Source organism: Leptinotarsa decemlineata, unplaced genomic scaffold, assembly GCF_025532065.1.
Source record: "Leptinotarsa decemlineata unplaced genomic scaffold, Ldec_3_MD MMD2_tig00026345_RagTag_RagTag, whole genome shotgun sequence".
Classification (NCBI taxonomy): Eukaryota; Metazoa; Arthropoda; class Insecta; order Coleoptera; family Chrysomelidae; genus Leptinotarsa; species Leptinotarsa decemlineata.
This window is the reverse complement of record NW_027412696.1, coordinates 170151-193528: the sequence shown is the minus strand read 5'-3', so window position 1 is coordinate 193528 and position 23378 is coordinate 170151. Positions and strand designations below refer to the sequence as shown.

General features: G+C 34.9%; 1 protein-coding gene across 1 annotated transcript in view; it reads left to right on the top strand.

The window, feature by feature from the left end:
• Positions 1–21107, top strand: part of LOC111507032 (cilia- and flagella-associated protein 100) — a 54628-nt gene extending 33521 nt beyond the window's left edge. Inside the window, exons 3-5 of the mRNA XM_074183770.1 lie at positions 15220–15442; positions 15627–15792; positions 20720–21107. Of these exons, the coding sequence (XP_074039871.1) occupies positions 15220–15442; positions 15627–15792; positions 20720–20988 (658 nt within the window). The 3' untranslated portion in view covers positions 20989–21107. The remainder of the gene's footprint in view (positions 1–15219; positions 15443–15626; positions 15793–20719) is intronic.
• Positions 21108–23378: the final 2271 nt, after the last annotated feature.

Here is a 23378-nt window from a genome sequence, read left to right as displayed (position 1 = left end):
TTTAGGCACAATATATTTGCTTATTTAAGCTTTAATGTCACCAATTTCGTAAGATCCAGAAGGGATATCGATACTTTTTTGTTTAGTTTTGTCATCGTTTTCGTAATAATAGAATTTCGTGCCTTCTTCAATGTTCGGTATACTGTTGTACGAATGGAAATTGAGCAAAGCCAAACTGTATTTTGAATCGGAATCCAGTCGAATGGGTGGATTGAAATCGATAGAAAGTATCGAATAACGACTCGTTAGAGTTAATATCATAGACATGACTGATACATTTCCCGCATGTACACACCTTAAATAATGAAATGAAAACAACAACAACAACAATATTTTGAATCATTTATTCCTACAATAATAACATTATCTTTGTGAGCTAACAGGACCATAATACATTGCATTTTGTAGCGATGACGCAGTTGACACCACCTCATGTCGATAATGGATGAAACATGGTAAACGAATCTGCAAAGCGAATCGATGTTGGTAGTCCTTTGGATGCCAAACATCCAATAACTCCCAAGGTTCAGCATTCTCAATCAAATAGTCAATCGATAGAGTTTTCAAGTCAGCATCAGATAAATCCCGTATTCCTCTAACCATTTTTGCAGACATTATGAAGTAGAAAGTGAAGGCACAGATGTCCGCAATTACTCTGGTCAAAATTTTGATACCGATCACTGTTATATGTAATCGTTATACCCCTTCCAAAATATCGCACCAATTCCATCGGAGGTTTGAGATTACCGAAAGTATCGAAATATTGTACAGCATTGCCGTTTTTAATTTGAGCTACCCAATGAGTGCCTTTATTCAATCGAGAATCCAAGTTCAATACAGCACATTCTCGCGGCCAAGAACCACAAGTTGGCAACGTATCACGCATAAAGACTCCACGAAAATGTGGTATTTTCAATTGATGGGCACACTTTTGAATTTTCGAATCATATAATGCTCTATGGGGTAGCTTTAGCAGGAGTTTTTTGTTGCTTTCTCAAGTAAAGGCCTCGTCCTTTACGTTGATATTGTTTTTTTAGAAACAGACCAAATTCCCGAGGAGTTTTGCGCAAGTACAAACCGGAACCCAAATGTTCCATAGCTTTATTGTGGCGTTGATCTTCTTCGAGTTTCTTTTTGGCATTTTTTGCATCTATCACTGTTTTTGCGATGACGCTCGCTCCGCCTACCAACGAACCCAAAGCTGAAAGGCCTGCAAATATGGTATTGGTGGTAGGATTTCTCCAGATTTTGCTTCGAATGGAATAACTCGCGGTATACGTATCTTCTTACGTCCTCCAGCTTTATGGACGGCCATTTTTGCCGCCTTTAGAGCCGATGCCGCAGACTTCTTCACGTCATTCGTCGTAGGCTACCAGTTTTTGATTATATTTTGCAAAATGCTGCGTCAAAATGATTACACACCCATTCCCAATTTCCGTTTGGACTTCATTACTCCGGTGACGAATAGAGCGCTCGCCTTCTCGCCAAGTGTAGCGTCTTTAGATTTCACTCGTTGCCACGCCTCTTCTTCTAGAGCTTTATCAGCTCGATGTCTTGCTTCAAGAGACGTATCTTGCGAATATGCCAAGTCGTGTTGTTTACAAGCCGAGTCTAGTGGATTAATACCAGGATCGCCTCGTGCAAGACGTTCTTGTAGTTTCGTACCAAGACCGCAATACTGATAGCCAGGTAAGTGTAATTCGAATGGTAGCTTATTGATTAGCGTATTGACGATACCTTCTCCGTGATAAGTCAACATTTGGAATGATGGATGACGTCAATGTGCACGCTACATATTGAAGTGAATCTACCGATCATTGATCAGAACATGGAAGTCGTTCCGCAAGACAATACATTACCCATAGACAACTTGGACTATTTGGATGACGGCGTCAAGTACCGAAATAAACATGACAAGTTGTTGCCCAATTCGTTTCGCGCCATCATATGTGGTCCGTCAGGGTGTGGAAAAACCAACACAGCATTATCGATATTATTTCATCCGAATGGAGCCAAATTTGAAAATGTCTACGTGTACTCAAAGTCATTGTATCCACCCAAGTATCAGTTGCTTCGAGAGATATTGGAAAAAACCAAAGGAGTCGGTTATTCCCCATTTCGAGACAACGAAGAAATTCTCAGTCCAGAGGCGGCTAAACGAAATTCCATATTCATATTCGATGATGTAGCCTGCGATGGTCAGCAGAAAATTCGCGAATATTATTCTATGTGCCGACATAAGGACATTGATGCCATCTATCTATGTCAGACGTATTCCAAGATACCGAAACAATTGATACGCGACAATTGTAACATGCTTGTATTGTTTAAGCAAGACGAAATGAATTCTAAACATGAGTTCGATGAACACGTATCTCCAGACATGTCTTTCGATGAATTCAACAGAATGTGTGCCGAATGTTGGTGCGACAAGTATGTAACTTTTATCATTGTCAAGGAATGTGATTTGAATGCGGGGCTATATCGAAAAGGCTTCGACAAATACATAAGTGTATGTGAATAGAGATGGAAACGTTATTTGTCAATATGAAACCGCTCAGTAAAGAAGTCGATGTTGTTCGCAAGAACAAAATCAACAAAATTCCAAAAAGTATAAGAAAAACGTATCTAGCTCTGAAATTGGGAAAGTCTGAAGAGGATGAGTCGTTGCAAAAGTTTTTTCAACCTATATCGAAACCACTGAAAGATATAGCTGAAATCTCTAAGAAATCGGTAGTAAACCATTTGAGACAACGTAGTGATGTCAGTAAGAAGGAAGAGAAAGAGGAGATGAAGAAGGAGCCGTTCGATCAATCTCGAACATTTGAAGAAACACAATTCTCACCACTTGAAGATGTTGCTGAAACGGGAAAGGATTATGATGAGGTATTCCACGAGTTGCCTTCACCACCACCACCACCACCATCAATGGAAAATATTTCAGAGGAGAGTATGATGGAGTACCTGGAACAATATCCCCCCATATCGCACAAATATGTTATGCAACATTGGGCTAAAGACGATTCGATTGATAAAATATACGGACCAGTTTATGACGAGTCCTCTTCAAAATGGATCCTCGGTAGAAAGTACATTGACTCTGATAAACGTGGAAATATCACAACTGAAGGACTCTCTTTCAAAGGAACTCCAGGACTATATAATTTAATTTTCCTCAATGAACCTGAAGACTATAATAAAGAGGATCGAGCCTCTTATAAACCTATTTTAGAGGTAACGCAAGCCCACCTGAATGCCAGAGGATCCATAAAGGGAACTCAAAAATGGAAATGGTCCGATGTAATTTGACCCATGTTTCGTACTCAAACACTTGGTAAGGGTTACGATAATCTAGCGAGCAATGAAGAAGTTGGTTCAAATATTGCACTCGACACGCATCGTTGGATATATAATGAGAAGCCCTTCGAGTATGTGTATTGGGATGATCCGAACGAGTTATGCGATAGATTGAAGCTGCTTATAGCTTCGAAAGAAGCTGAAAATTCTTCTTCTCGCGACAACGAAATTACAGCTATATTCAATGAACTCAGAAAAGCCAACATTTTTCAGTAATAAACAATTCAATATGAGATGTATTTTTTTTATTGAAAATATAATGCGATAAAACATTCATTTTTGTCTCGAAAAACGCATTAAAAATTTTTAAAAATTTCGATACGTTAAAATAGACAGTTTTGTCATTTCAATCGCATCGAAAAAAATGCATTTTTTAAAGTCTCATTTCTTCTAAAAACTCATATGATTTGCATCGTAATGCGTCACGGAAAATGATGCAGAAATGACATGAGAATCGCTTCAGAAAAATGTCAAAAATTTAGCGCGATAAAACGTACATTTATGCTGCAAATGTCGCATGAAATATTTCGCAAAATTTCGATGCGGTCATTTGAGTTGCGAAAACCACATTAAAAAACACATATAACTACAGTCATATGTGTGTGTGTCGCATTGTCATCATGACTATCGACAAGTTTGGGCGTAGCTCAAATAGGAAACTAAAGCATCCTACAACACCATCAGTAGTCAGTGGCTTGCTACATACACCTGACGGTGACATTGCTTTCGATAATTTGAAATTGTGTAATGTGAAAAGACCTACGAATGCATCAGATGCAGTCAACAAAGAGTACGTGGATGAAGTTGAGAAAAATCTCACTACTTTCATAAAAAGAAATATGACCAACTGTGATTGGAAAATGATTGAGCTCACGAAAATAATGCGCAGTGATATGCAACATTTGAAAAATGACATCAACACACTCATCAAGAATGAAGTTAATAAGTCGAATATTGAATTCGATAAAAAAAATCAAGCAGTTAACGCCGACATTTTGCAAACGACTCAACCTGCTACGGAAATATTCCAAAAGTTGCATGAAAAATTCAATCGTCAATATGAAATCGATATCGAACGTATCGCCAATGATTTATCAAAGGGATTGAAAGAACAAACCAGTTTGGTTCAAACTGACATTTTGACCGAGAAAATGGATAGAGAATTGAAAGAATTTAGATCAAACGTCGAATTGCAAATATCTACATTAGGTCTGAATGTTAAAAATTTGGAGCTCGCCATCAACAAAAAGAAAGAAAGAAAGAAAAAATCGAAGAAACCTAACTCCAATGTAATAAATTGAATTGTTTCCCAACATTATGCACAGTTATGGTCACCAAAGACAAGATTCAACTTGTCCGTGAACTGCATAAACCAATTAGAAAACATTTTTCTCGACGCCGTACCATTATCAAGGGACTGGATGATTTATGGCAGATGGACTTGGCTGAGATGAGATCGTTCGCTCACCAAAATCGAAATTTCAAACTCATTCTAGTCGTCATCGATTGTTTTTCGAAATTCGTGTGGACTCGACCACTGAAATCGAAAACGGGCGAAGAAATTACCAAAATGTTTTCAGATATTTGCGTGTATAATAATGAATATTATGCAAAAACTCAAATACTCAAAAAAAATTATGTGAACCTTGTATTAGCTATAAATTTACATTTCAAAAAATTTGACCAATCAGAATCGGTAAAATGGTAATTTTTTCTCATTTGTTTCTTTAATTCTCTAATACAATTCACATTGAGTATTTCTTTAAATTCTTTTGGTATATTGAAGAAACAAGTACAGGGCATATTTTTACAACACCAAATTTCAATTCCTAGTTTTTCATTAGCACGAATTCTATAAATATCTCCAACAGTCCCAAAAATTTTTTTTGCAGCCAATTCTTGCAAAGTTGTTGGACTTCTGCCGCTGTTGGAAATTTTCAGAATAACACGTCTATCGAGCATATTCAAACTAGAACAAAAAAAAATTCAAATGATAACCTTATATCAAATTATAATGCCCCCAAGGTAATGTATCGAATGATTTGGGGATAAGATGACGTTTGTCGGCATACGGACTAAGGGCTATTTTTGTCTGCTCTATACTGAAAACGTTATGTGCAAATGATCTTATTGTGCATTGTGTGATATTCTTCTGCTTGAAATTCTTCGAACAATCTGCGTAATTTTCAAAGCTCAATTTATTTTTAACGACGTTATATTTCACTCCCTTTGCCTTTTTAACAACTTTACCATCCTGCACTTTGTAGGTGTACATTTTTGAACGTAGTCCTGCGAAATGCGTGATGATTTAGCCGTTTGCTTCATCTTTCATGAGTCCGGGTACTTTTTTATTTGCAAGGGGAATGTTGTACTCGTTATCTCTCGAATAATCAGAAGTGTCAAATTTTGAAATGTGTTTTTTGATAATATCTTTATAACCATCGTCACACGATAGCTCATAAATGAAACTGTCTGTATCTGTATACAGTAACTTGCATTTTCCCATGCTCATGGTAATGCTCATGGTAGGTAACATGAATTCGTAATGAAATTGAAACATTACATGTTTTTGACAAATCCAAAATTGTCATGCCCACATACCTTTTCAATTCGATAGCCATCAAGTTTGAATCGAAAATTGTACGATTATGAGATCGAGGGCTGGAAATGAGATTTTTGGCGCCAAATCTGCCCTCGTAAGAGGACACTAATTTCACTATTCGGTGCAACCGGATGTTTTCCATGGTTTTCCCAAAGATCGCGTTGTCGGCTAATTTGAATTGATTTTTTTCGAAAGACGTATTGGCTGCAGTCCTCAATCGAGTATTCAACTCAATATAGGCACGCAGCCATGCAGATTGTTCAAATTTCAAAACTTCATTAATTTTAGTTAATTTCAATCCATGCTCGAGGGCCTGTTTCAAATTTCTATAGTGTAACGTATACTCTGTTTTATTATAGAGAGTTGACATCAATTTTGTCAATTTGGAATTTGGTGGAGCGCGGTGCTCGGGGCAAAATGGAAAATCTTTGTGTAAATCGTGAAGTCCCTCAGGGTACTCCAAATCAACTTGTAAAATATATCCATCTGGATTGTCATCGGGAATTTGAGATACATCAATATTCGTATCGACCCATTCGAAGCCTCCATATGGCAAATATTGTGACATTGCCCACCCATACAAGTTATTTACATCGAAATACATTTTGTATTTGGATGGTTCCGTTGGATCATATGTTGGCATATACTTGTTATTGGCTTCCGAATATCTATTACAACAAACCGAAATTCCACCCCTTATACCCTTTTCCACAAACATAACCATATCGACGTCTTTTAAAATTTGCAGTTTACAACTTGTATATTTCAACATACAATCCCACGTGTACCCCGGCATAGTATAATACCACGCAGCGTCCAGCCCATATGTTTTCAAGTCAATTTCGTGAAAGTTTTCAAAAACGTCTGCCAACAGCAATATATCAGTTCGCATGTATAAATCGCTGTATTTCCCCAAAGTTTTGATATCGAATAGATTCCAAACGCGTTGAGCAAACTCTGCATCATCAATGTCACAATTGTTTAATTTATTATAAAAATGTTTTTTGGATGGTAACTCAGTGTCGAGAAGTTTTTCCACACCGTCCACATAATCGTATGGGAATACGCCTTTCTTAGTGAGAAGCCCAAACTCATCGTCCAATTCTGCAAATTCTTTTTTCAATATTTTCAAATTCTTAACATCCAGTGTGGAAACTAATTCATCGAGACTGGCTCCCATAAAACGATAAGAATCTATAAATCTAAATCTAATGCTAGTTTCATTATCGTATTGGGTAAAAGAAATATATTTTTCTTTGTTGATGGGAAGTCCTTTTTTTGCTACATCTCTTATAATGAAATGACTATCATATCCACTCAAATTGTGGAATGTAATGGGTACGATAAAGAACTTCTTGAACGACAAATTGCAAGCTTGATGACTCCATCCCCTGAACAACCCTGAAAAGTGACAATGATCTCTTACGATGATGTCTTTTCCGGCAAAAGGTTTCTCACATATATGACATACCTTGGCAGTGACATATCATCTGTTCGATATTCCTAATTTTTGACTCAACGAATTTTGCAATGCTAGCCATTTCATCGGTAAACCATTGTATGCAATCGTCACCTCGATGGCTATTAAATTTGGACGAACTGTCATCATAAGAACATTTCAAGTAGTAGCCTACACTGAACGCTTTATGTTTTTGAAATTTTCTACATTTGTCCGAAATCTTTTTCTCGCGATTCTCGAGGACTGATTCAAAATCAGCGTATAAAACGAATGGACATTTTTGTTTATATACATAATTTCGGAATTCAACATGATCAAATTTTGGAAATGAAATTTTACACTCGTTTATATTCTCACACAAAACGATATGTTCATTCAGTTTCTGCTGACTTGAAAAATAATTGATACATCGATCACAGAAAAACGTTTGTCCTCTATGATTATTCATAGAGGACATGAAAATAATCTAGACATATTTTTAATATAGCGAAAGTGGTATTTGATTTCACAGTCATCTGTCTCTTGAGGTAAAGCGTCATACTCATTCAATCTAGGAAAATATACATTTTGAATTAATAGTAAATTTACATGTTTATTCAATCTATTTTTGGTTGATCGTGCAGGAACTACTTCATAAAATGTCTTTTCTTTGACAACATTCATTTCTAAACTATATACATTCACAGAAATATCGTTTTGTTTTTCAAATTTTGTGATACAGCGAATTGGCATAGGAATTTCCAAACTCTTCATATTCAAAACCGTATCATGATTTGGATATGAAGATGCACGTGAAACGGTTCCTTTGGGAGGGTACAAACCACTTACGATTGCTCTGAAGAAACACGCATCATCTTGATTATCAAGATTCACACATGCATGCTTGTTTGCAATTTCTTTGGGCAATCGTATGAATGATGCACCGTTGCCCATTGCATATTTATTGATTGCTAACTCAAGCAAAAGAATTTTACTCAATGCCTAATCAGAGTCTTTTTTCTGAAATTCGCCAAGTTTATTCAATAAAACATTCACAACATATTCATTATACCAAGCAGACAAATCTGTCCCCAAATCAATGATTACATTACGAGTATTGAAATATTTTCTATCGATAATTTCCCCGTCCTTCGATGTTTTGATGAAATCCCCCAACAATGTCATGTTCACTTTGAGGCATTGCATCTCCTTCAAAATTTTGGAAATTCTAGATTTGAAAAGAAAATATGCATCACTCAAACATTTTCGCACTTCTTTGTGCGCTAAATTTATAATTACACCTGTCCTCACTCTACCTCGGAAAATTGCATTTACATTTTCCCATTTAACTCTATCGCTTCGTTTCAAACCTGATCCAATATACTTATCGTTTTTCATAACATTTATTATACATCTAATGCGTTTCAATTCTCCAATTCCACTAATAATTTTCTTTTTTTCTTCCACTGAAAATTTAATTTTTTTCATTGCCAACTCACATTTTCTAATATGCCTACCAATCAAATTCAACGACGTTCGTGCAACGGAACTTGAATAATTTTGTTTAATTAATTCAAGCAATTTATCAATTTGCGATAAAGTTTTTAAAAACACCATTTTCAACTTACAAAAAAAATTTTTCCTGCTACGAATACACAAATGAATGCTTGCTGAACGCTGCAAAGGGAAGCTTGAAGTACTACTCTGTAAAAGGACTGTAGGAAACTCAAACCTTGGTCAAATGTGGTGAAGTGATGAACGGAGATGATTCTCAAAGGAAAGCTTGACGAAAAATATTTCTGTTGTACTGAGGGGCGGAGGATATATAACTATCTGGAAAATGAAAAAGAAAAATTCATTTCAAATCACACATCTTACTACTCACAAAGAGAAACAAATGAAAAACAACAATACTAATCTCAATTTTCTACAATTTCGAAAGATGTTGCAGATTGTCTTTCCCTGTATTATTCAGCCCTCTGAACACGATGGCGTACTTCTCTTTTTCAGAATGATTTACGAATCCCTCGTAGGTTTTTGTAACTCTCTGCGGTAGAAACGTTATATGCTTCTCCAACTCGAGCAGTACTGTCTTTCCAAATTCAGTCTGCACGATTCGGGCTGAGAAAATTTTCTGCGGCTCTCCTAGCGAAAGATTTTGTAATTTCTCCACAGGTTTCTTATTCTCTGTGTCTACAAGAGAAATTCCGTTAATTTTGTTTAGATCCATCTACAACAAAAAATTGAACAAACTGAAAAAAAATGAAATTTTTCCATATTTCGAATCGAGAGAAAATGAAATTTTTTGTTTGCACACACGCAATTTTGAATGGAAATTTTGAAAACTTTTTACGGAAAACGAAATATTCTGGTTTAGAAATGAAAAATGAAATTTTTTGATTACACTAACACTGTAAAGTACACAATTTTGAACAAAAATTTTGATATCATTTAACGGAAAACGAAATATTTTGGTTTTGAAATGAAAAACACAATTTTGAGCAAAAATTTTGAAGACTGTCTGAAATAATTATAAATACGTAGACACATCTTGGAAAACGAAATATTTTGGTTTTGAAATTTTTTTTTGCACAAACGCATGCAATTTCAAACAAACATTTTACAGAAAACGAGAAATATTTTGGTTTTTAAATGAAAAATAAAATTTTTCGATCACACACACACACACACTTTCAAACAAACATTTTGAATACTTTCTGAAATAATTATAAGTACGTACAAACACCTTGGAAAACGAAATCTTTCGGTTTTGAAATGAAAAATGAAATTTTTCGATTACACACACGCAATTTTGACCAAAAGTTTTGAAGGCTCTTCAATTAAAACCATTTCACTGAGTTTCGCAAATAAAAAACATGATTATACATTGTTTTAAAGACAAATTTCGTACTTATATCTGTTTATTGAAGATAATGCACACACACAAACGCAACAGAAGCAGTTACAACTGATGAAGCAACCGTTTTCAAGCAGATGGCCCACTAACCGTAGCAAACATCCGCATCATACTCCCACACATTATATTTCATCTTTGACTTGAAATGTGAAATGAAACGAATATTTGTGAATATTCAAATATTCATTATTTGAACCAAATTATATACATTTCATTCAGTTTCATGATTATTTCTTGAAAAACTCTAATCAAAATACATGCTGATATCGTAGATACTATAATGAGAATTCTATAAAGGTCAAATTCCATTTGTGACTTCTTTTTGGTTAGCCTTGCGTGTTCTGGAATGAATTCAACAGTTTTTGAATCAATTTCTCGAAGATCGTGGAATTTGAGCCTCAGTTTATATTTGGAAGAGGTATTTTTCGGGTCTTTACTTGCAAAAACTGCCAATTGGTCGTCATTCACAAATGTTGAACTCATCAATTTCCATTGTATTCTATTGCATCCATGATCGAAATTATTGGGCTTCACACAAATTGCCATGAATTTAACGCCCTTTGGTACGTTCACATACAAAACATTATTTATTATTGCAGTTAAAAGCACAAAATTTAATCTCAGCATTGGCGGCGACATAATCGCTGTGAGGTTGAATTCTTCGCAGCGGATATCTCGTTTGAGGCACTTTTCGACCGAACACTGTCTTGAATATTCAAATTATCCAACCGATTCAAAACAATTTTTTTTGTTCGAAAAATTGAATGTCTTTCTTCAATTTTCGAACACGTTTACAAAACTCTGTATTCTTCAGATATCATTTTATCACTAAATATTTCAACTGTTTAACGACATTAACATTCTTTCGAAAAAAATAATATTACCCTCCCACGTGTTTTGTTTACTCCCCCCACTCCCCCATTTCCTAACTAACACGAAAAGACTCATCTGACGTATTTTGAAATGTCATTGCTGAATACCTCCATTGCTCCCATTTTCAAATGTTTTCCACTGGGATCGCACGCTTAATAAGACACCCTCTATACATTGAAGAATCACACACCAAAACCATAGAGGCTCGTTAAACTTTACACATTGACGTCATGTTTTTTTTTATTGAATCCGATTTTTCATCCATTATTATTATCATACCATTATTTTTTACGCCGTACATGTTTTTTCCTAAACGATGAGACACCCTGTATGACAGCCATGTTTTTTCCTTTAACGCCCGTGGCCATGTTTTTTTTCTTTAATCCGATTTTTCGTTCATTATTAATATTATACCGTTATTTTTGTAATTCCACCGCGCCCTTATCTATCAAATGAATCTACTCGATGCTCATTCCATCCTTCTATGCGTCGATCACGTCGCACACGTCTCTTTCCCACTCACTACCGTAATTACGTCCCCTAGGGAATACGCTCCAAAAGTCTCTTACCCCCTCTACTCTTTTTCTTCTTCTTGAAGCAGTTCTGGATGATGGTACGATACTTCCAAATCAAGATTATATACTTCAGGATTGATGATTGTTTCAAGTACCACCAATGACCAAATCTCAAAAATTTAAATACATCCATTCTATATTGGAAAGGAATTCTAGAATCTTCATTGTAAATTCAAATACTCATAGTGACCTTTTGTGACATGTTCCGCCATTTTTTTTGTTTGTCGATGAGTTTCCTTTCCCTTTCATTTGATGTGCTACATGTGACGATGCTACTATTATTAGCGAAAATACAACTTATTGCTCTGTTGACATCATCTTTGTTTTTTTTAAGACGAATTCTGCATTCGTTTCCCTTTCATATGATGTGCTGCATAATGAAATCCAACTATCATCAACGAAGATGCGGCTTAGTGCCCTTTTGGGATCGTCTTTGTTTTTCTTCTTTGTTGATGAATTCTGCATTCGATTCTCTTTCATTTCATGTGCTACACGTTGAGATCCAACTATTATTAACGAATATGCCACTAAATGCCCTTCTCACATCATCTTTGACTTTTTTTTTGTCAATAAATTCAACTTTTTTTTCCTTCCATTCAACTGTTTCTAATAGCATACAAAAATGGGCTAGGGTGTTCGCAATGAGGTACCTCCATGAGGCACTGAGGTACGAGGTCCCCCAACTTTGTTGATGCACAATAGCTTATCAAAAATTTGCTAAGATGGCAACCGTGTGGTGTCGGATACCACAATTTTGATAAATTCTCAATACAGTTTTATAAAAAATGAACTGGGATGTTTACCGTGATGTGTCGGGTCTCCAATTTCGGCGCATTCATAATAGCGTATCAAAAATTTGCTGGGATGTTCACCGTGATGTTTTGAATCCTAATCACAGGAGATATATTAATCATGATATCAAATATAAGATTTACAGTGCTTGACCTTGAGTTCCGTCGTATGCCCATTGATACACTACTTGTTTTCACCCTGGTGGGAGGTGCATCCTCAACCGATATTGATTCCAAATGGAATGACGAGACAAGTGTGCTGTCATTAGCAAAGCTATATATTGAATTTTCGTTTTTTTCAATAAGTCGTTGATATACAAAAAAGAGGGTTGGAGACAATATGGCTATCTGGGAACACCAGCGTTAATGATAAAAGTATTACAGAGATATGCTACGACGACCACTTGCAGGAAATTTTTTTTCAGGAAGCTGAAGAGCCATATACAAATGATCCGTTAAGCCATAACATCTTTGGCCAGCGAACCCTTATGCCACACACGGTTAAATGCCTTAGAAATATCAAGCGCAACAGTTCTCAACTATACTTGTTTCTCGATTGCGTTATCCCAAATATGGGTGACTTACCATAAAAGGTCGCCTGTTGATCTTTGTTGCTGAAAGCCATATCGATGAACGCTCAAGATGTTGAAGCTTTCCACATATTTAGGGATATGGTGGTTTACGGCTTTTTTCATGATTTCGATATCACTGATAGCAAAGCGACTGGTCTATAGTTATTTGGAAAACTTTTTTGAACTTTTTGGGAATAGGCTGAACGCTAGCAATTTTCCAACATGAAGAAAAACCCCTTCCTTGTGAAACTGGTTGAAAAGTCTGCAAAATACTGGTGCGAGTTCATTGGTGCACTTTTTAGGTATGATGACGGACATTTCTTCAGAACCAGACGGCTTGTTGATATTAAGCTGTTTCAAAATTCGCCTCACTAGACGTTGTCGAGAAGTAATTTCCGGCATTACGGATTCTCTTGTGGGAATAGTGGGTTGTGCCTTTCCTAAAAAATCGACTGTGGAGTGGGACGCAAATTGTCAGTTAGTAGATTTGCTTTTTCTATGGCTGTTGTTGCCATTCACTAGTGTTAGTGGTGGAATTGTGGATTTTGTAAAGTTTTGATTAACAGCTTCAGCTACTGACCAGAAGGATCTAGATCCGTTGGGGTTGGCAAGCAGTTCATCCCCGATTCTTTGATTGTGAAGTTCTTTGCTTTCATTTATTTCAAGTTTGCAGCTATTGCGAGCTTTAACAAATCTAGTTCGGTTTTCGGTACTGGGATTCTTGCACCACTGCCGATAGACAATATTTTTGGAGGCGACAGTTTGATCGCAATCTTTATTGAATCAAGGTTTGCCGTTAGCAGTTCGTTTTATTGACAAAGGAATATCTACATCCATGGATGATTGATTAACTTCCGTGACTGCAGAAGCACAAGTAGGTGGATCATTAGAGCTGAAACAAACATCTAGTCAGAGGTATTTCGGAAATGTTTTGAAAATCTTTCTCTTCAGCATATCTGTTTGAAATCTGTTTTTCCGTTTTAATCAGCTGCCGCCCTCATACGAACGACAACTCTCAGAAGTTGAGAAACTTGTGCGAGCTAAGGACTAACGAGGTCTTACCTTTTAACATGTGATTCCTGTATCATCAAACTACGCGAGGCTCAGATTGGTTTTCAATATTTATCGGTAATTTACTCGACACTTGAATGAGTTTGTGGTCAGTAGATCCCACTGAAGACATTACGCTGATTGCGTACCTAAATTTCTGGATTGTTTGTTAGGCATAGCTTCAGAAGACATATTTTCCATCACGGCCAGAACTCCTGGTTGGCTCATTTATAATCTAAGTAAGGCCGCTGCTTATTGCAAAATGCTCGGCTTCGCGACCTTTTCGTCGTTGATATTTGAAAATTTGAGCCATTCTATATTGTGGACACTGAAGTCACCGAATATGGAAATTTTGGCACTGGGATGGTTGATTTGAAGAAAGTCAATGATGTTTGCAAGTAAAGAATGAAGCATTATATGAATTCAGTGATCTTCTGTGATACTTTAAACCACATAACATAAAAGTTTTGGGGTTCCAGCATTTCCTCTCGTTCAGATAAAAAGATATATACCAGAACCACGTCTGAATAGGGAATGGGAATCATAACCGTGATATAGAAAATTGACGGAATTTGTTGAAGCACTGACTTTGGATTCTGTGAGTGCAAGAATTAGAACTCTTTGCAGATGTTGGTGTACCAAAGTGAGTTCAAAATAATGTTTCCATTCAAATTATGATTTGAAATTGATGATGCAATTTTCGTGAAACTATTCCAGTACAAGTAAATCATTATTCAATCATTATGTATATAAAACTACTACGCAATCAGGAACACCTGATCTGATTTTCAAAAATTAAATAATGTTGGTGGAGAATCGCAATGCCTCTCAAACGAATTGTTTGAAAAACCCCCTTTCTATTTGAAAAAAAAGTATGTAGCGTCTTCTCGGCAACGCGTGATGGAACACAATTGTCTTTCTTTTCAAAAAGTACTAAAACTGATAACTTTTTATTGTGAACTCGCGATAAATTGGGCAATGAATAATTTTTAGTATTCACGAAGTCTTAATGATAGGTTTGACACTTATTATAACCATTTTCAGCTGGGAAGAGAATAGAGCCAAATATCTAGAAGAACTTGCAATGGATCTAATTGAAAATCAGTTCAAGCGTTTGGTTATGGACGATACGGTTCTTAATTTACATGTGTACGTCGAAGATGTGTACGAAACACGAATTGGCCCGAATGATGCCAATCTGAGCATGCTGAAGATGATGAAAGCAATAGAGGAAAAGTATCGCCATGAACTCTTAAGTCTTGATAAGGTAATATTTTTTTATATTTTTCATAAAGATGTATAAAATATCATTTTTGGCTTTCTTCTTCTGAGTCAGTATTATTTTATGGTTGAAATATGTATCTAGTTTCACGATTGACTTTTTTTTCGAAAATTTCAGTTACAAAGTGGTTCAAGAAATTAGTACAATAATATTATTATTCATTCTCTAGGTTCCCAGTGAACAAGTTCAAATGTTAGAGGGAAGCTGTTACGAAGAACAAATAAGAGTGATGCGATTAGCGGAAAAGGCAGCCAAGCAGTATGCAGAGTTAGAAAGACTGACGTACAGACTGAATAAAGCATTCGCTCCACCACATGAAAAATTTCATGGAAAAGGTTAATAAGATATCATAGTATAAGAATAACAGAATAGAAATGATGGGTTTTGAAATTTACAATGATCTATTTGAAATGGAAGGTCTACGTTTCAAGTTTTGAAGAGGAACTTGATGGTATCACATGAACCTTGTCTCGAAATTTCTAATTTGTAAAAACTCTTTTTTTTTAATTTCTAAAATATTTACTCTACCAAATTCATAATTCCACAGATGGTACGGTACAGTCTCTCAATCTTTGAGTTAGGATTTTATTTTTGTAGGGATGAAGATTACATTCAGTTCAGTATTTATACAAAGAAGTGAACTGTTACTAGAGTTGTGAAAAATGGAAAATCCTATTTTTTTTTCATCCCTACCTCTCTGTATTTTCTACTGTCTGGAAGAAGATACAAATGTTCGCTCATAATTTTTAAATGCATAAATGTAGTTAAACTCTCACTATTCACGCTCAAATGCTCAACAATATTTTTCTATTGGTCATATACAGTATTCAGCTGTTGTTCTCAGCTATATCCATCAAATCAAATAATTTAGCCAACGCCGAGTGTTACATCGTATGTAGACGAAATTTCCCAATGAATGATGGCGATCAGATCTCCTCGACTGTCTCATCATCAGACATCACCATCTCTTTACGTCTTACGTTTTACTTACTTACTTTCCATACTTACTTTCTCTTCAAAAATTTCTCCTCTAATTAGTCGTCAACAGGGTTATCATCACCTTCAACTTCATCAAAAAGACTATTTCTCATAATCAATGTAAAATTCATGGAAATTTATAACATTCATTTTCAGTTGAATCGAATTAGCAATGAAACACTATTTGTCAAAACAAAACAAAAGTACTCGCGCGGGGCTCAAACCCAAACAAAGGTCTACAAACTCTTTTTGGCACAACTCACTAGAGTCAGAAAAAAACTGGTACTAAGAAGCTATTTATAGTCGTCAAATACAGTGAAGTACCCAAGAACTAAGATTGCCCAGATCTGTGAGACTGGGTACGAGTAGTGGAAGAATAGTGGATTATACTGAATATTCATTCTTGTAGAGGCAACATTTCGTACGAGAATTATTCTGTTTCATTTTCGACCCTGAACTGCGAATGAGTTACAGAGCAGCAAAAATAGGTTGAATAACATTTGCATCACTTTTTCGTTTCATGAAAAATCAGTTGAAGTAGATACTCTCTCAACATTATTATGAAGATGTTAAATATATTCAAATTGCATGCTTGAAAATTATTTTCATCATCAATATCAAGGAAAACCGGGGTGAAAGTGAAGAAAAAAGTTTTTTGAATTGTCTTCGAAAGTTTTGTTAACGTAGCATAAATCGGTGATAAACGTTCAGTTGAAACTTTCCATGTGAATCTTTCCTCTGTGAGACAAGGAACTGATGATGTTTATATTCAAAATCCAGTAAAGAGTAATTCACCAGAGCTTTTCTGTCACGTTTTCCGTCCAAATCAACTTATATAGAATATTGTACAGAGTGGGCCAAATTTGACCTCTTTATAGTGAAACTCCTGTTTTCAAACTAGATAGATGAAAACTGATGGCAAATCAAATTTCTTGAAAAACCTAAAGGAGAAAACCTCATATAGATATCTATCATCGTTTCTGAGTTACAGCACGTTTTTTGAAAATATGCATTTTTGAGAAGTTGCTGAAACTTGTTTTCTGTCAAAAACTTCTTGTTTCTATGAAACATTTCCAGAGCACTTTTTTACGTTAAATTCAATGGTGTAAAATACTTATTTTTCAAATGAGATATGAATAGTAATAGATGGAAAACTTGTTTTTAATGAAACTCCCTGTATATTCCTGCATATTTCAATCAAGCTTAAAATTACATTTCCAAAAATTGAGGACACTCGATGTATTGCTAGAGTAATCTTTGAAATGCAAATCTTTCAGGTTTTTTCATGTAGACTTTGAAACGCACATTATGATCAAGTGGGCTTTGGACGACGCGGCGATAAAACAAAGAAATTGTTCTGTAGTAGCTATCAAATGTTGAGAAAGCTTTTCACAGCAGTAATTGAAACGCACAGTTTCAATAAAACTGATAACAATTTTTACACAACTAATAAATGAAATTTCACCAATAATAATAGTAATGATAAAGAACAAACAATGAAATATATTTCTTCAGAGAAAGTGTTTCAGGTGTCTACCAGCTTCTCCTACACACAAACGACACCTTTTCTGAACGTTTTTTCAATGGGAGTGAGAGATGCAAAACGTTGCATCACTGTCGCTCCCAATTCGTATTTAAAATTCGTCGGAAATTTGAAAATATAATCTTTCAATCTTTCCCAGAGATGAAAGTCCATAAGCGTTAGGTCCGGTGACCTGGCCGGCCAACGGTTAGGTCCTTGGTTGGCTAACCAATTATTACCAAAAATTGCAGCCAAAAAATTTGTGACAATTGCAGTATTGTGAGGCATAGCTCCGTCTTGTTGAAAATATATTTTTCTGAGCTCCATTAGTGACAATTCATCAACAAGGGGTTCAATATTTTGCCTTAAAATTTCTAAATATCTCTGAGATGTGAGAATGCCATTATAAATGAATGAGTCGATAATTCTACCCGTGAAAACACCCGCCCACATACTAAATCCAAATCTTCTTCGACTCATCTGCACCACAATAGAATGAGGTTTTCCTTGTGGCCAAGGATAAGAATTGTAGCGGTTGAAAATGCCAGAACTTCTCACATAAGCTTTGTCTGTCCAAATTCCCTTGAAACGAAAAATCACGCTCTTTGTTAGAATTTTCTAGGAAGAACTGGCAAAAAGCCATGCAGCGTTCCAAATCTCCTGGTCTGAGTTAATGAATTTTTCTGGTCCTGTATGGCTTGAATTTGTGTTATTTCAAAATCCTCCTAACGTTAGTTCTTGGTAGGCCTGTTGATATTTTTAAATTTCGCGTTGACGTTTTGGGATTATTTTCAACAGCTCCTAAAACGACCATTCCTTCCAACTCCTTATCCCTATTTGATTTATAAAATTTTGGCTTTTTTTCAAATTGACTACCATCAACTAGGTTGTGTCGCAATCTTGCGAACATGTCTGTAGAAGTGTGGCTTCTCTCTGGTCACCTTTCGTGATACAAATTGCTTGCTTCTGCATTTTCTCCGGTTTGTATAAAACAGATTATCATATCCCATTTTTCATAATTCTCATACTTCATTGGGAATGTTTATGAAAATTGAATATAAACCAGCTAATTGTTGAGCGTCTTTACTGCTTAAATCAAAATTTGAGAGCTACCAGAAAACATCTGCATTTTGTTCTATTTGCGCATTGTCCAAAGATTACTTGATGGAAAGGTGCTTTTCAAAGCTTACATAAAAAACCTGAAAGCTATGTATCTTAAAGATGACTCTAGCAAAACATCAAATGTGCTACATTTTTGGAAAGGTAATTTAAAGCCCTATTGAAATTTGCAGAAATATTCAGGATGCCTCATTAAAAAAATAGTTTGCTATCAATAACTATCGATATACGAATTGAAAAAATGAGTTTTTCATACCATTGAATTCTACGTTTAAAAGTGCCCTGGAATTGTTTTCAACAGAAAAAAAAGTTACAACAACTTTTCGAAAATGCACATTAAGTTTGTCATGAAATTTGATCCTCAGTTCTCATCTATCTAGTTTCAAAACAGGAGTTTCCCTTTAAAAGTGTCCAATTAATTTGGCCCACTCTGTACAAATATTTTAAAATTATCGTATGGTCAAAAATGCAAATAGGTGTGGAATACCAAATTTTTCACTACCTTATCATCCTAAAAATCATATAAAAACTCCTATTCATGATTATGTTTGCAAATTATTTCAAAATATTTTGATATGATAATTTGCAATTATCATCAGATAGTGTTTGTAACTGGTCGATGTATTGAAAAAAATATAAATAATCACCACTACCTTTGGAGGATCGTGAAGTGATTCATGTATGAATACGCAAAGTATAACTGGTTTGAATATTAATGGTCATTATTACTGCGATTTTGAATTTGAGGGGGCCATCGGTGTTGATATATTTGAAATATGGTAAGGTAATTGAGACCCTGAGTTTTTTACTTATAATTAACTTAATGATAAAACTACTCAAGAGAGATGATTTTGCTTGCTTGTATAAATTGGGATTGTTATCTAGTTCAGTGTAAGTGAAGGTTGGACTTGATTTTTAGAAATATAATTAATTGCTCATGGTGATATTTGAAATTCTACCATGGTAAAAATTATACGAGAATAAATATTTTCATTCAATGAAATGAAAAAATTTTCAACACTAGTCTTTCAATGGACTTTTGAAAGTTAACTATCGATTTTATGAATATGTGGAGTGTCAACAATTAATGATACCTAGATTACCTAGATTTTTTAAATTTTTTTGGATTCTCACAATCTGAAGAGACTCGATTCCTCTGAATTGAGAAAATACATATTTTGAATTGAAATTCGACAATTCACCTTTCCTAAAGTTCCTACGCAACAGGATTCAGTGAGTTACCGTCAAAAACCAGTTCCATGGGGTATTGTACTATATCTGAAAAACATTTGTACGAGTTTTCTCATGCAGAAAATTCTTGCAGATGCTTTTTGATCGTTAAGCAACATGACGCTGAAATTATTCAAGTTCGGAGTAAATTTTCTCATTAATAATGACAGATCTCACTAAAATCACTGTCTGGTACTCGACTGATTTTATCGAAGTTGCAGTGCACATGAGAAAGTTTCGACTGTAAAATATTCAGTTTAGTTTAGTTTAGCAGGAAAAAGCATCTCGTGTGCCAGTTGAATCTTGTTGTTTTCCGTCAAGCATCTGCCCAATCCCACTTTGTGTGAAAAATAGGAGAATTTTTTTTCAAATTTTGTCATATTGGATAATTTAATTTTCAAAATATTTTTCAGAGGCAAAGAAGCGTTCACGACCAATTGAACCCCCACAGGAATTAGAAGCCCCTCCACGTAGTCTTACAGAAGAGGAAGAGGAATATTTAGAGTTCTTTACTGATTTCTGTAAACAAACAGATGATCCTGAAAATTATGGTATCAATACTAAAGATGGGGGAAGCGGTGCTGCTGTAGCTACACCGTTTTATGAGCAAGATAGCAAAGCCAAATATGGCCGACTCAAAGGATTATCAGTTGTGGAAAGAATAATCATAACGAATACATAATAATCCGTTGAAGTGTAACTCGATATAATTATTAGAAAGAAGTTCAGAACAAATACTATTTTATATTATTTTCGTGATGTGAATTTGGCAATAAACAAAGACAAAGTTGAAGAAATGAAGATGGTTCCAAAGAGGAATGAAAAACATTCAAGTCCAAAAATAGGAAATAGGAGAAGTATTTTCGTCAAACATATTGACGATATTCATGATAATGATGATAAAATTAACATTTTCACAATATATATTTTATTGAAGACACGTTTCACTACATGGTAGTTTCATCAGTGTAACTGTTTAAACTATAAAATTTATAGTGCGAAAATTGTATAATCACTATCATGTACAGTATTATTAATTGTCATTGAGTAATGGGTCAGTGTACTCATAATATCCGCATTGACTTATAATTAGCAGGAAATTGTTAAAAATGTTCTGAAGAAGTAGGTGTCTACATTTGGTAATAGGTAGAATAGTTTGCGAGAAATTATTCGAATTAATTTCCTCACCAAGTTTCAGGTAATGGCAATAATGATAAAAATATAATGATGTAGGGATCATGTCTGTTCAGTCAAAAATTAATTTTGATATCAGAAAATTTTAAAAAACCTAAAGATGAATTCGAGAGAGAAGCTACTCTGTTTTTTCATGAATCTACAGGTGTGAGTTTCGTTGAGAAAATTAAATACAGCATATTTTTGTTATCATTTTTGTATAGATGAATATGAAAAAATACAAAAATTATTTGAATAAATTTCGAGTTAACAATGTGAAAACACTCTCCCTAACCTAACTATTCAAAATACTTCAAGTGAACAACTCTGACATATTCGTGACAGTCTCTCATTACTTTGCCATAACTGCATTACCAACAACATGAATTATTTCTAGTTCTAGTATGTCTTTGAAAAGGTTTTCCAGATTTGATTATAGACATGTAGATTCATCTTTAGAATATTGGAATTGGACACGATTAACCATCCCTTCTTGAATCCTTCAAAGTACCAAGACCGAGTACAGTGTACCGAAAGGAACTATATATACAGTGTGTTTCATAATAGAGTGCTAATCCTGAAGAGCGATAATCTCTGGATGTTTTCAAGAAATATTCATATGAAAATAGGTCAGCAAACGCTTTATTTCCTGAAAACAGGACGTTGAAATTTGAAAAAAAGATCATTTCTTGTCTAACCATTTATTGATATTTCAGGACAAACAGGAAATGCGCCCATCATGATTTATTTCAAAAGGTGTGTTGATGGTATTTCAACCTACTTCTTTACTTCTTTCAATGTTTCTGACCTGATCGACTCGTACCCTGCATTTTTTGAGTTTGATTGATTCGATCGTGATTCGATTCGTGAATTTGAGGAGCATTGTTAGTTTTTTCATTTTTGCAGCCTTCCTAAAGTAGTTATTGAAAGAGTTTGCAATTTCTCTTATCATTATCTGATTTTATTGTTGCTTTCTCTTGTTTTTTACCAATGCCATTCATTGACGTATTCAAAAAACATTTCATTGTGAGATTTTCACTAAACGATTTTACAAGAACGTAACACGTGTTTCGCCATACGTCCTAACTACTTTACTAGTAAAGACATGCCCGAAGAAGCCTTTGTATGGCGAATCACGTGTTGCGTTTTTCTAAAATCGTGTAGTGAAAATCCCACAATAAAGTGTTTCTTGAATAAGTTTGTTCTGGATTTTCATGAAGTATAGACCAATTCCATCATAAATGCCATTTATTGTCTTCCACAGAAATTCAGGAGACGTTTCATTGTTTTCTTTTCGTTTCTTATAAAACACACTTCTGGTTTTTTCAATAGGATTTCTAAGTTACTTCTTGAGTCGATGACTTCATTTTGCAATTCATTTGATGTTTTTTTTGTAGTTTTGTACTAATCCTGAAGTCATTTGGTTTCTTCTTTCGATGTATTCACGATTTTGCACAATTTGTATTGTACTTTCACAAACTACACTGGAAACGATTTTATCTTCACAAACTTTATTTCCAAAAATATCACATGTTTCGCTATCGTAGTAGCTATTTCGCAGTGAACAACATTGTATTGTACTATTCTGATGTTTTCATTAGTATTTTTCCACATTCATTAATATTTTCTTGAGCAAGAAACTCATTTCAATTTTTGTTCTAGGGTCTGAAATTTTTTGAATTGAACTGAGTATTATATATTGATTGGTTTGAAGTATTTCGTTTTTTTGGTTCAAATTCAAGAATATTATGATATAAGATTTGAGAATACCTACAATGTTTCACTTTCTTCTAGATCAGAGGTTCTCAAACTTATTTTGTCTATCGCCCACTTGGAGAATTAATTATTTTCTAGCGCACCCCAAATCTTTTACTTTACTACAACTTAAGAATCACAATC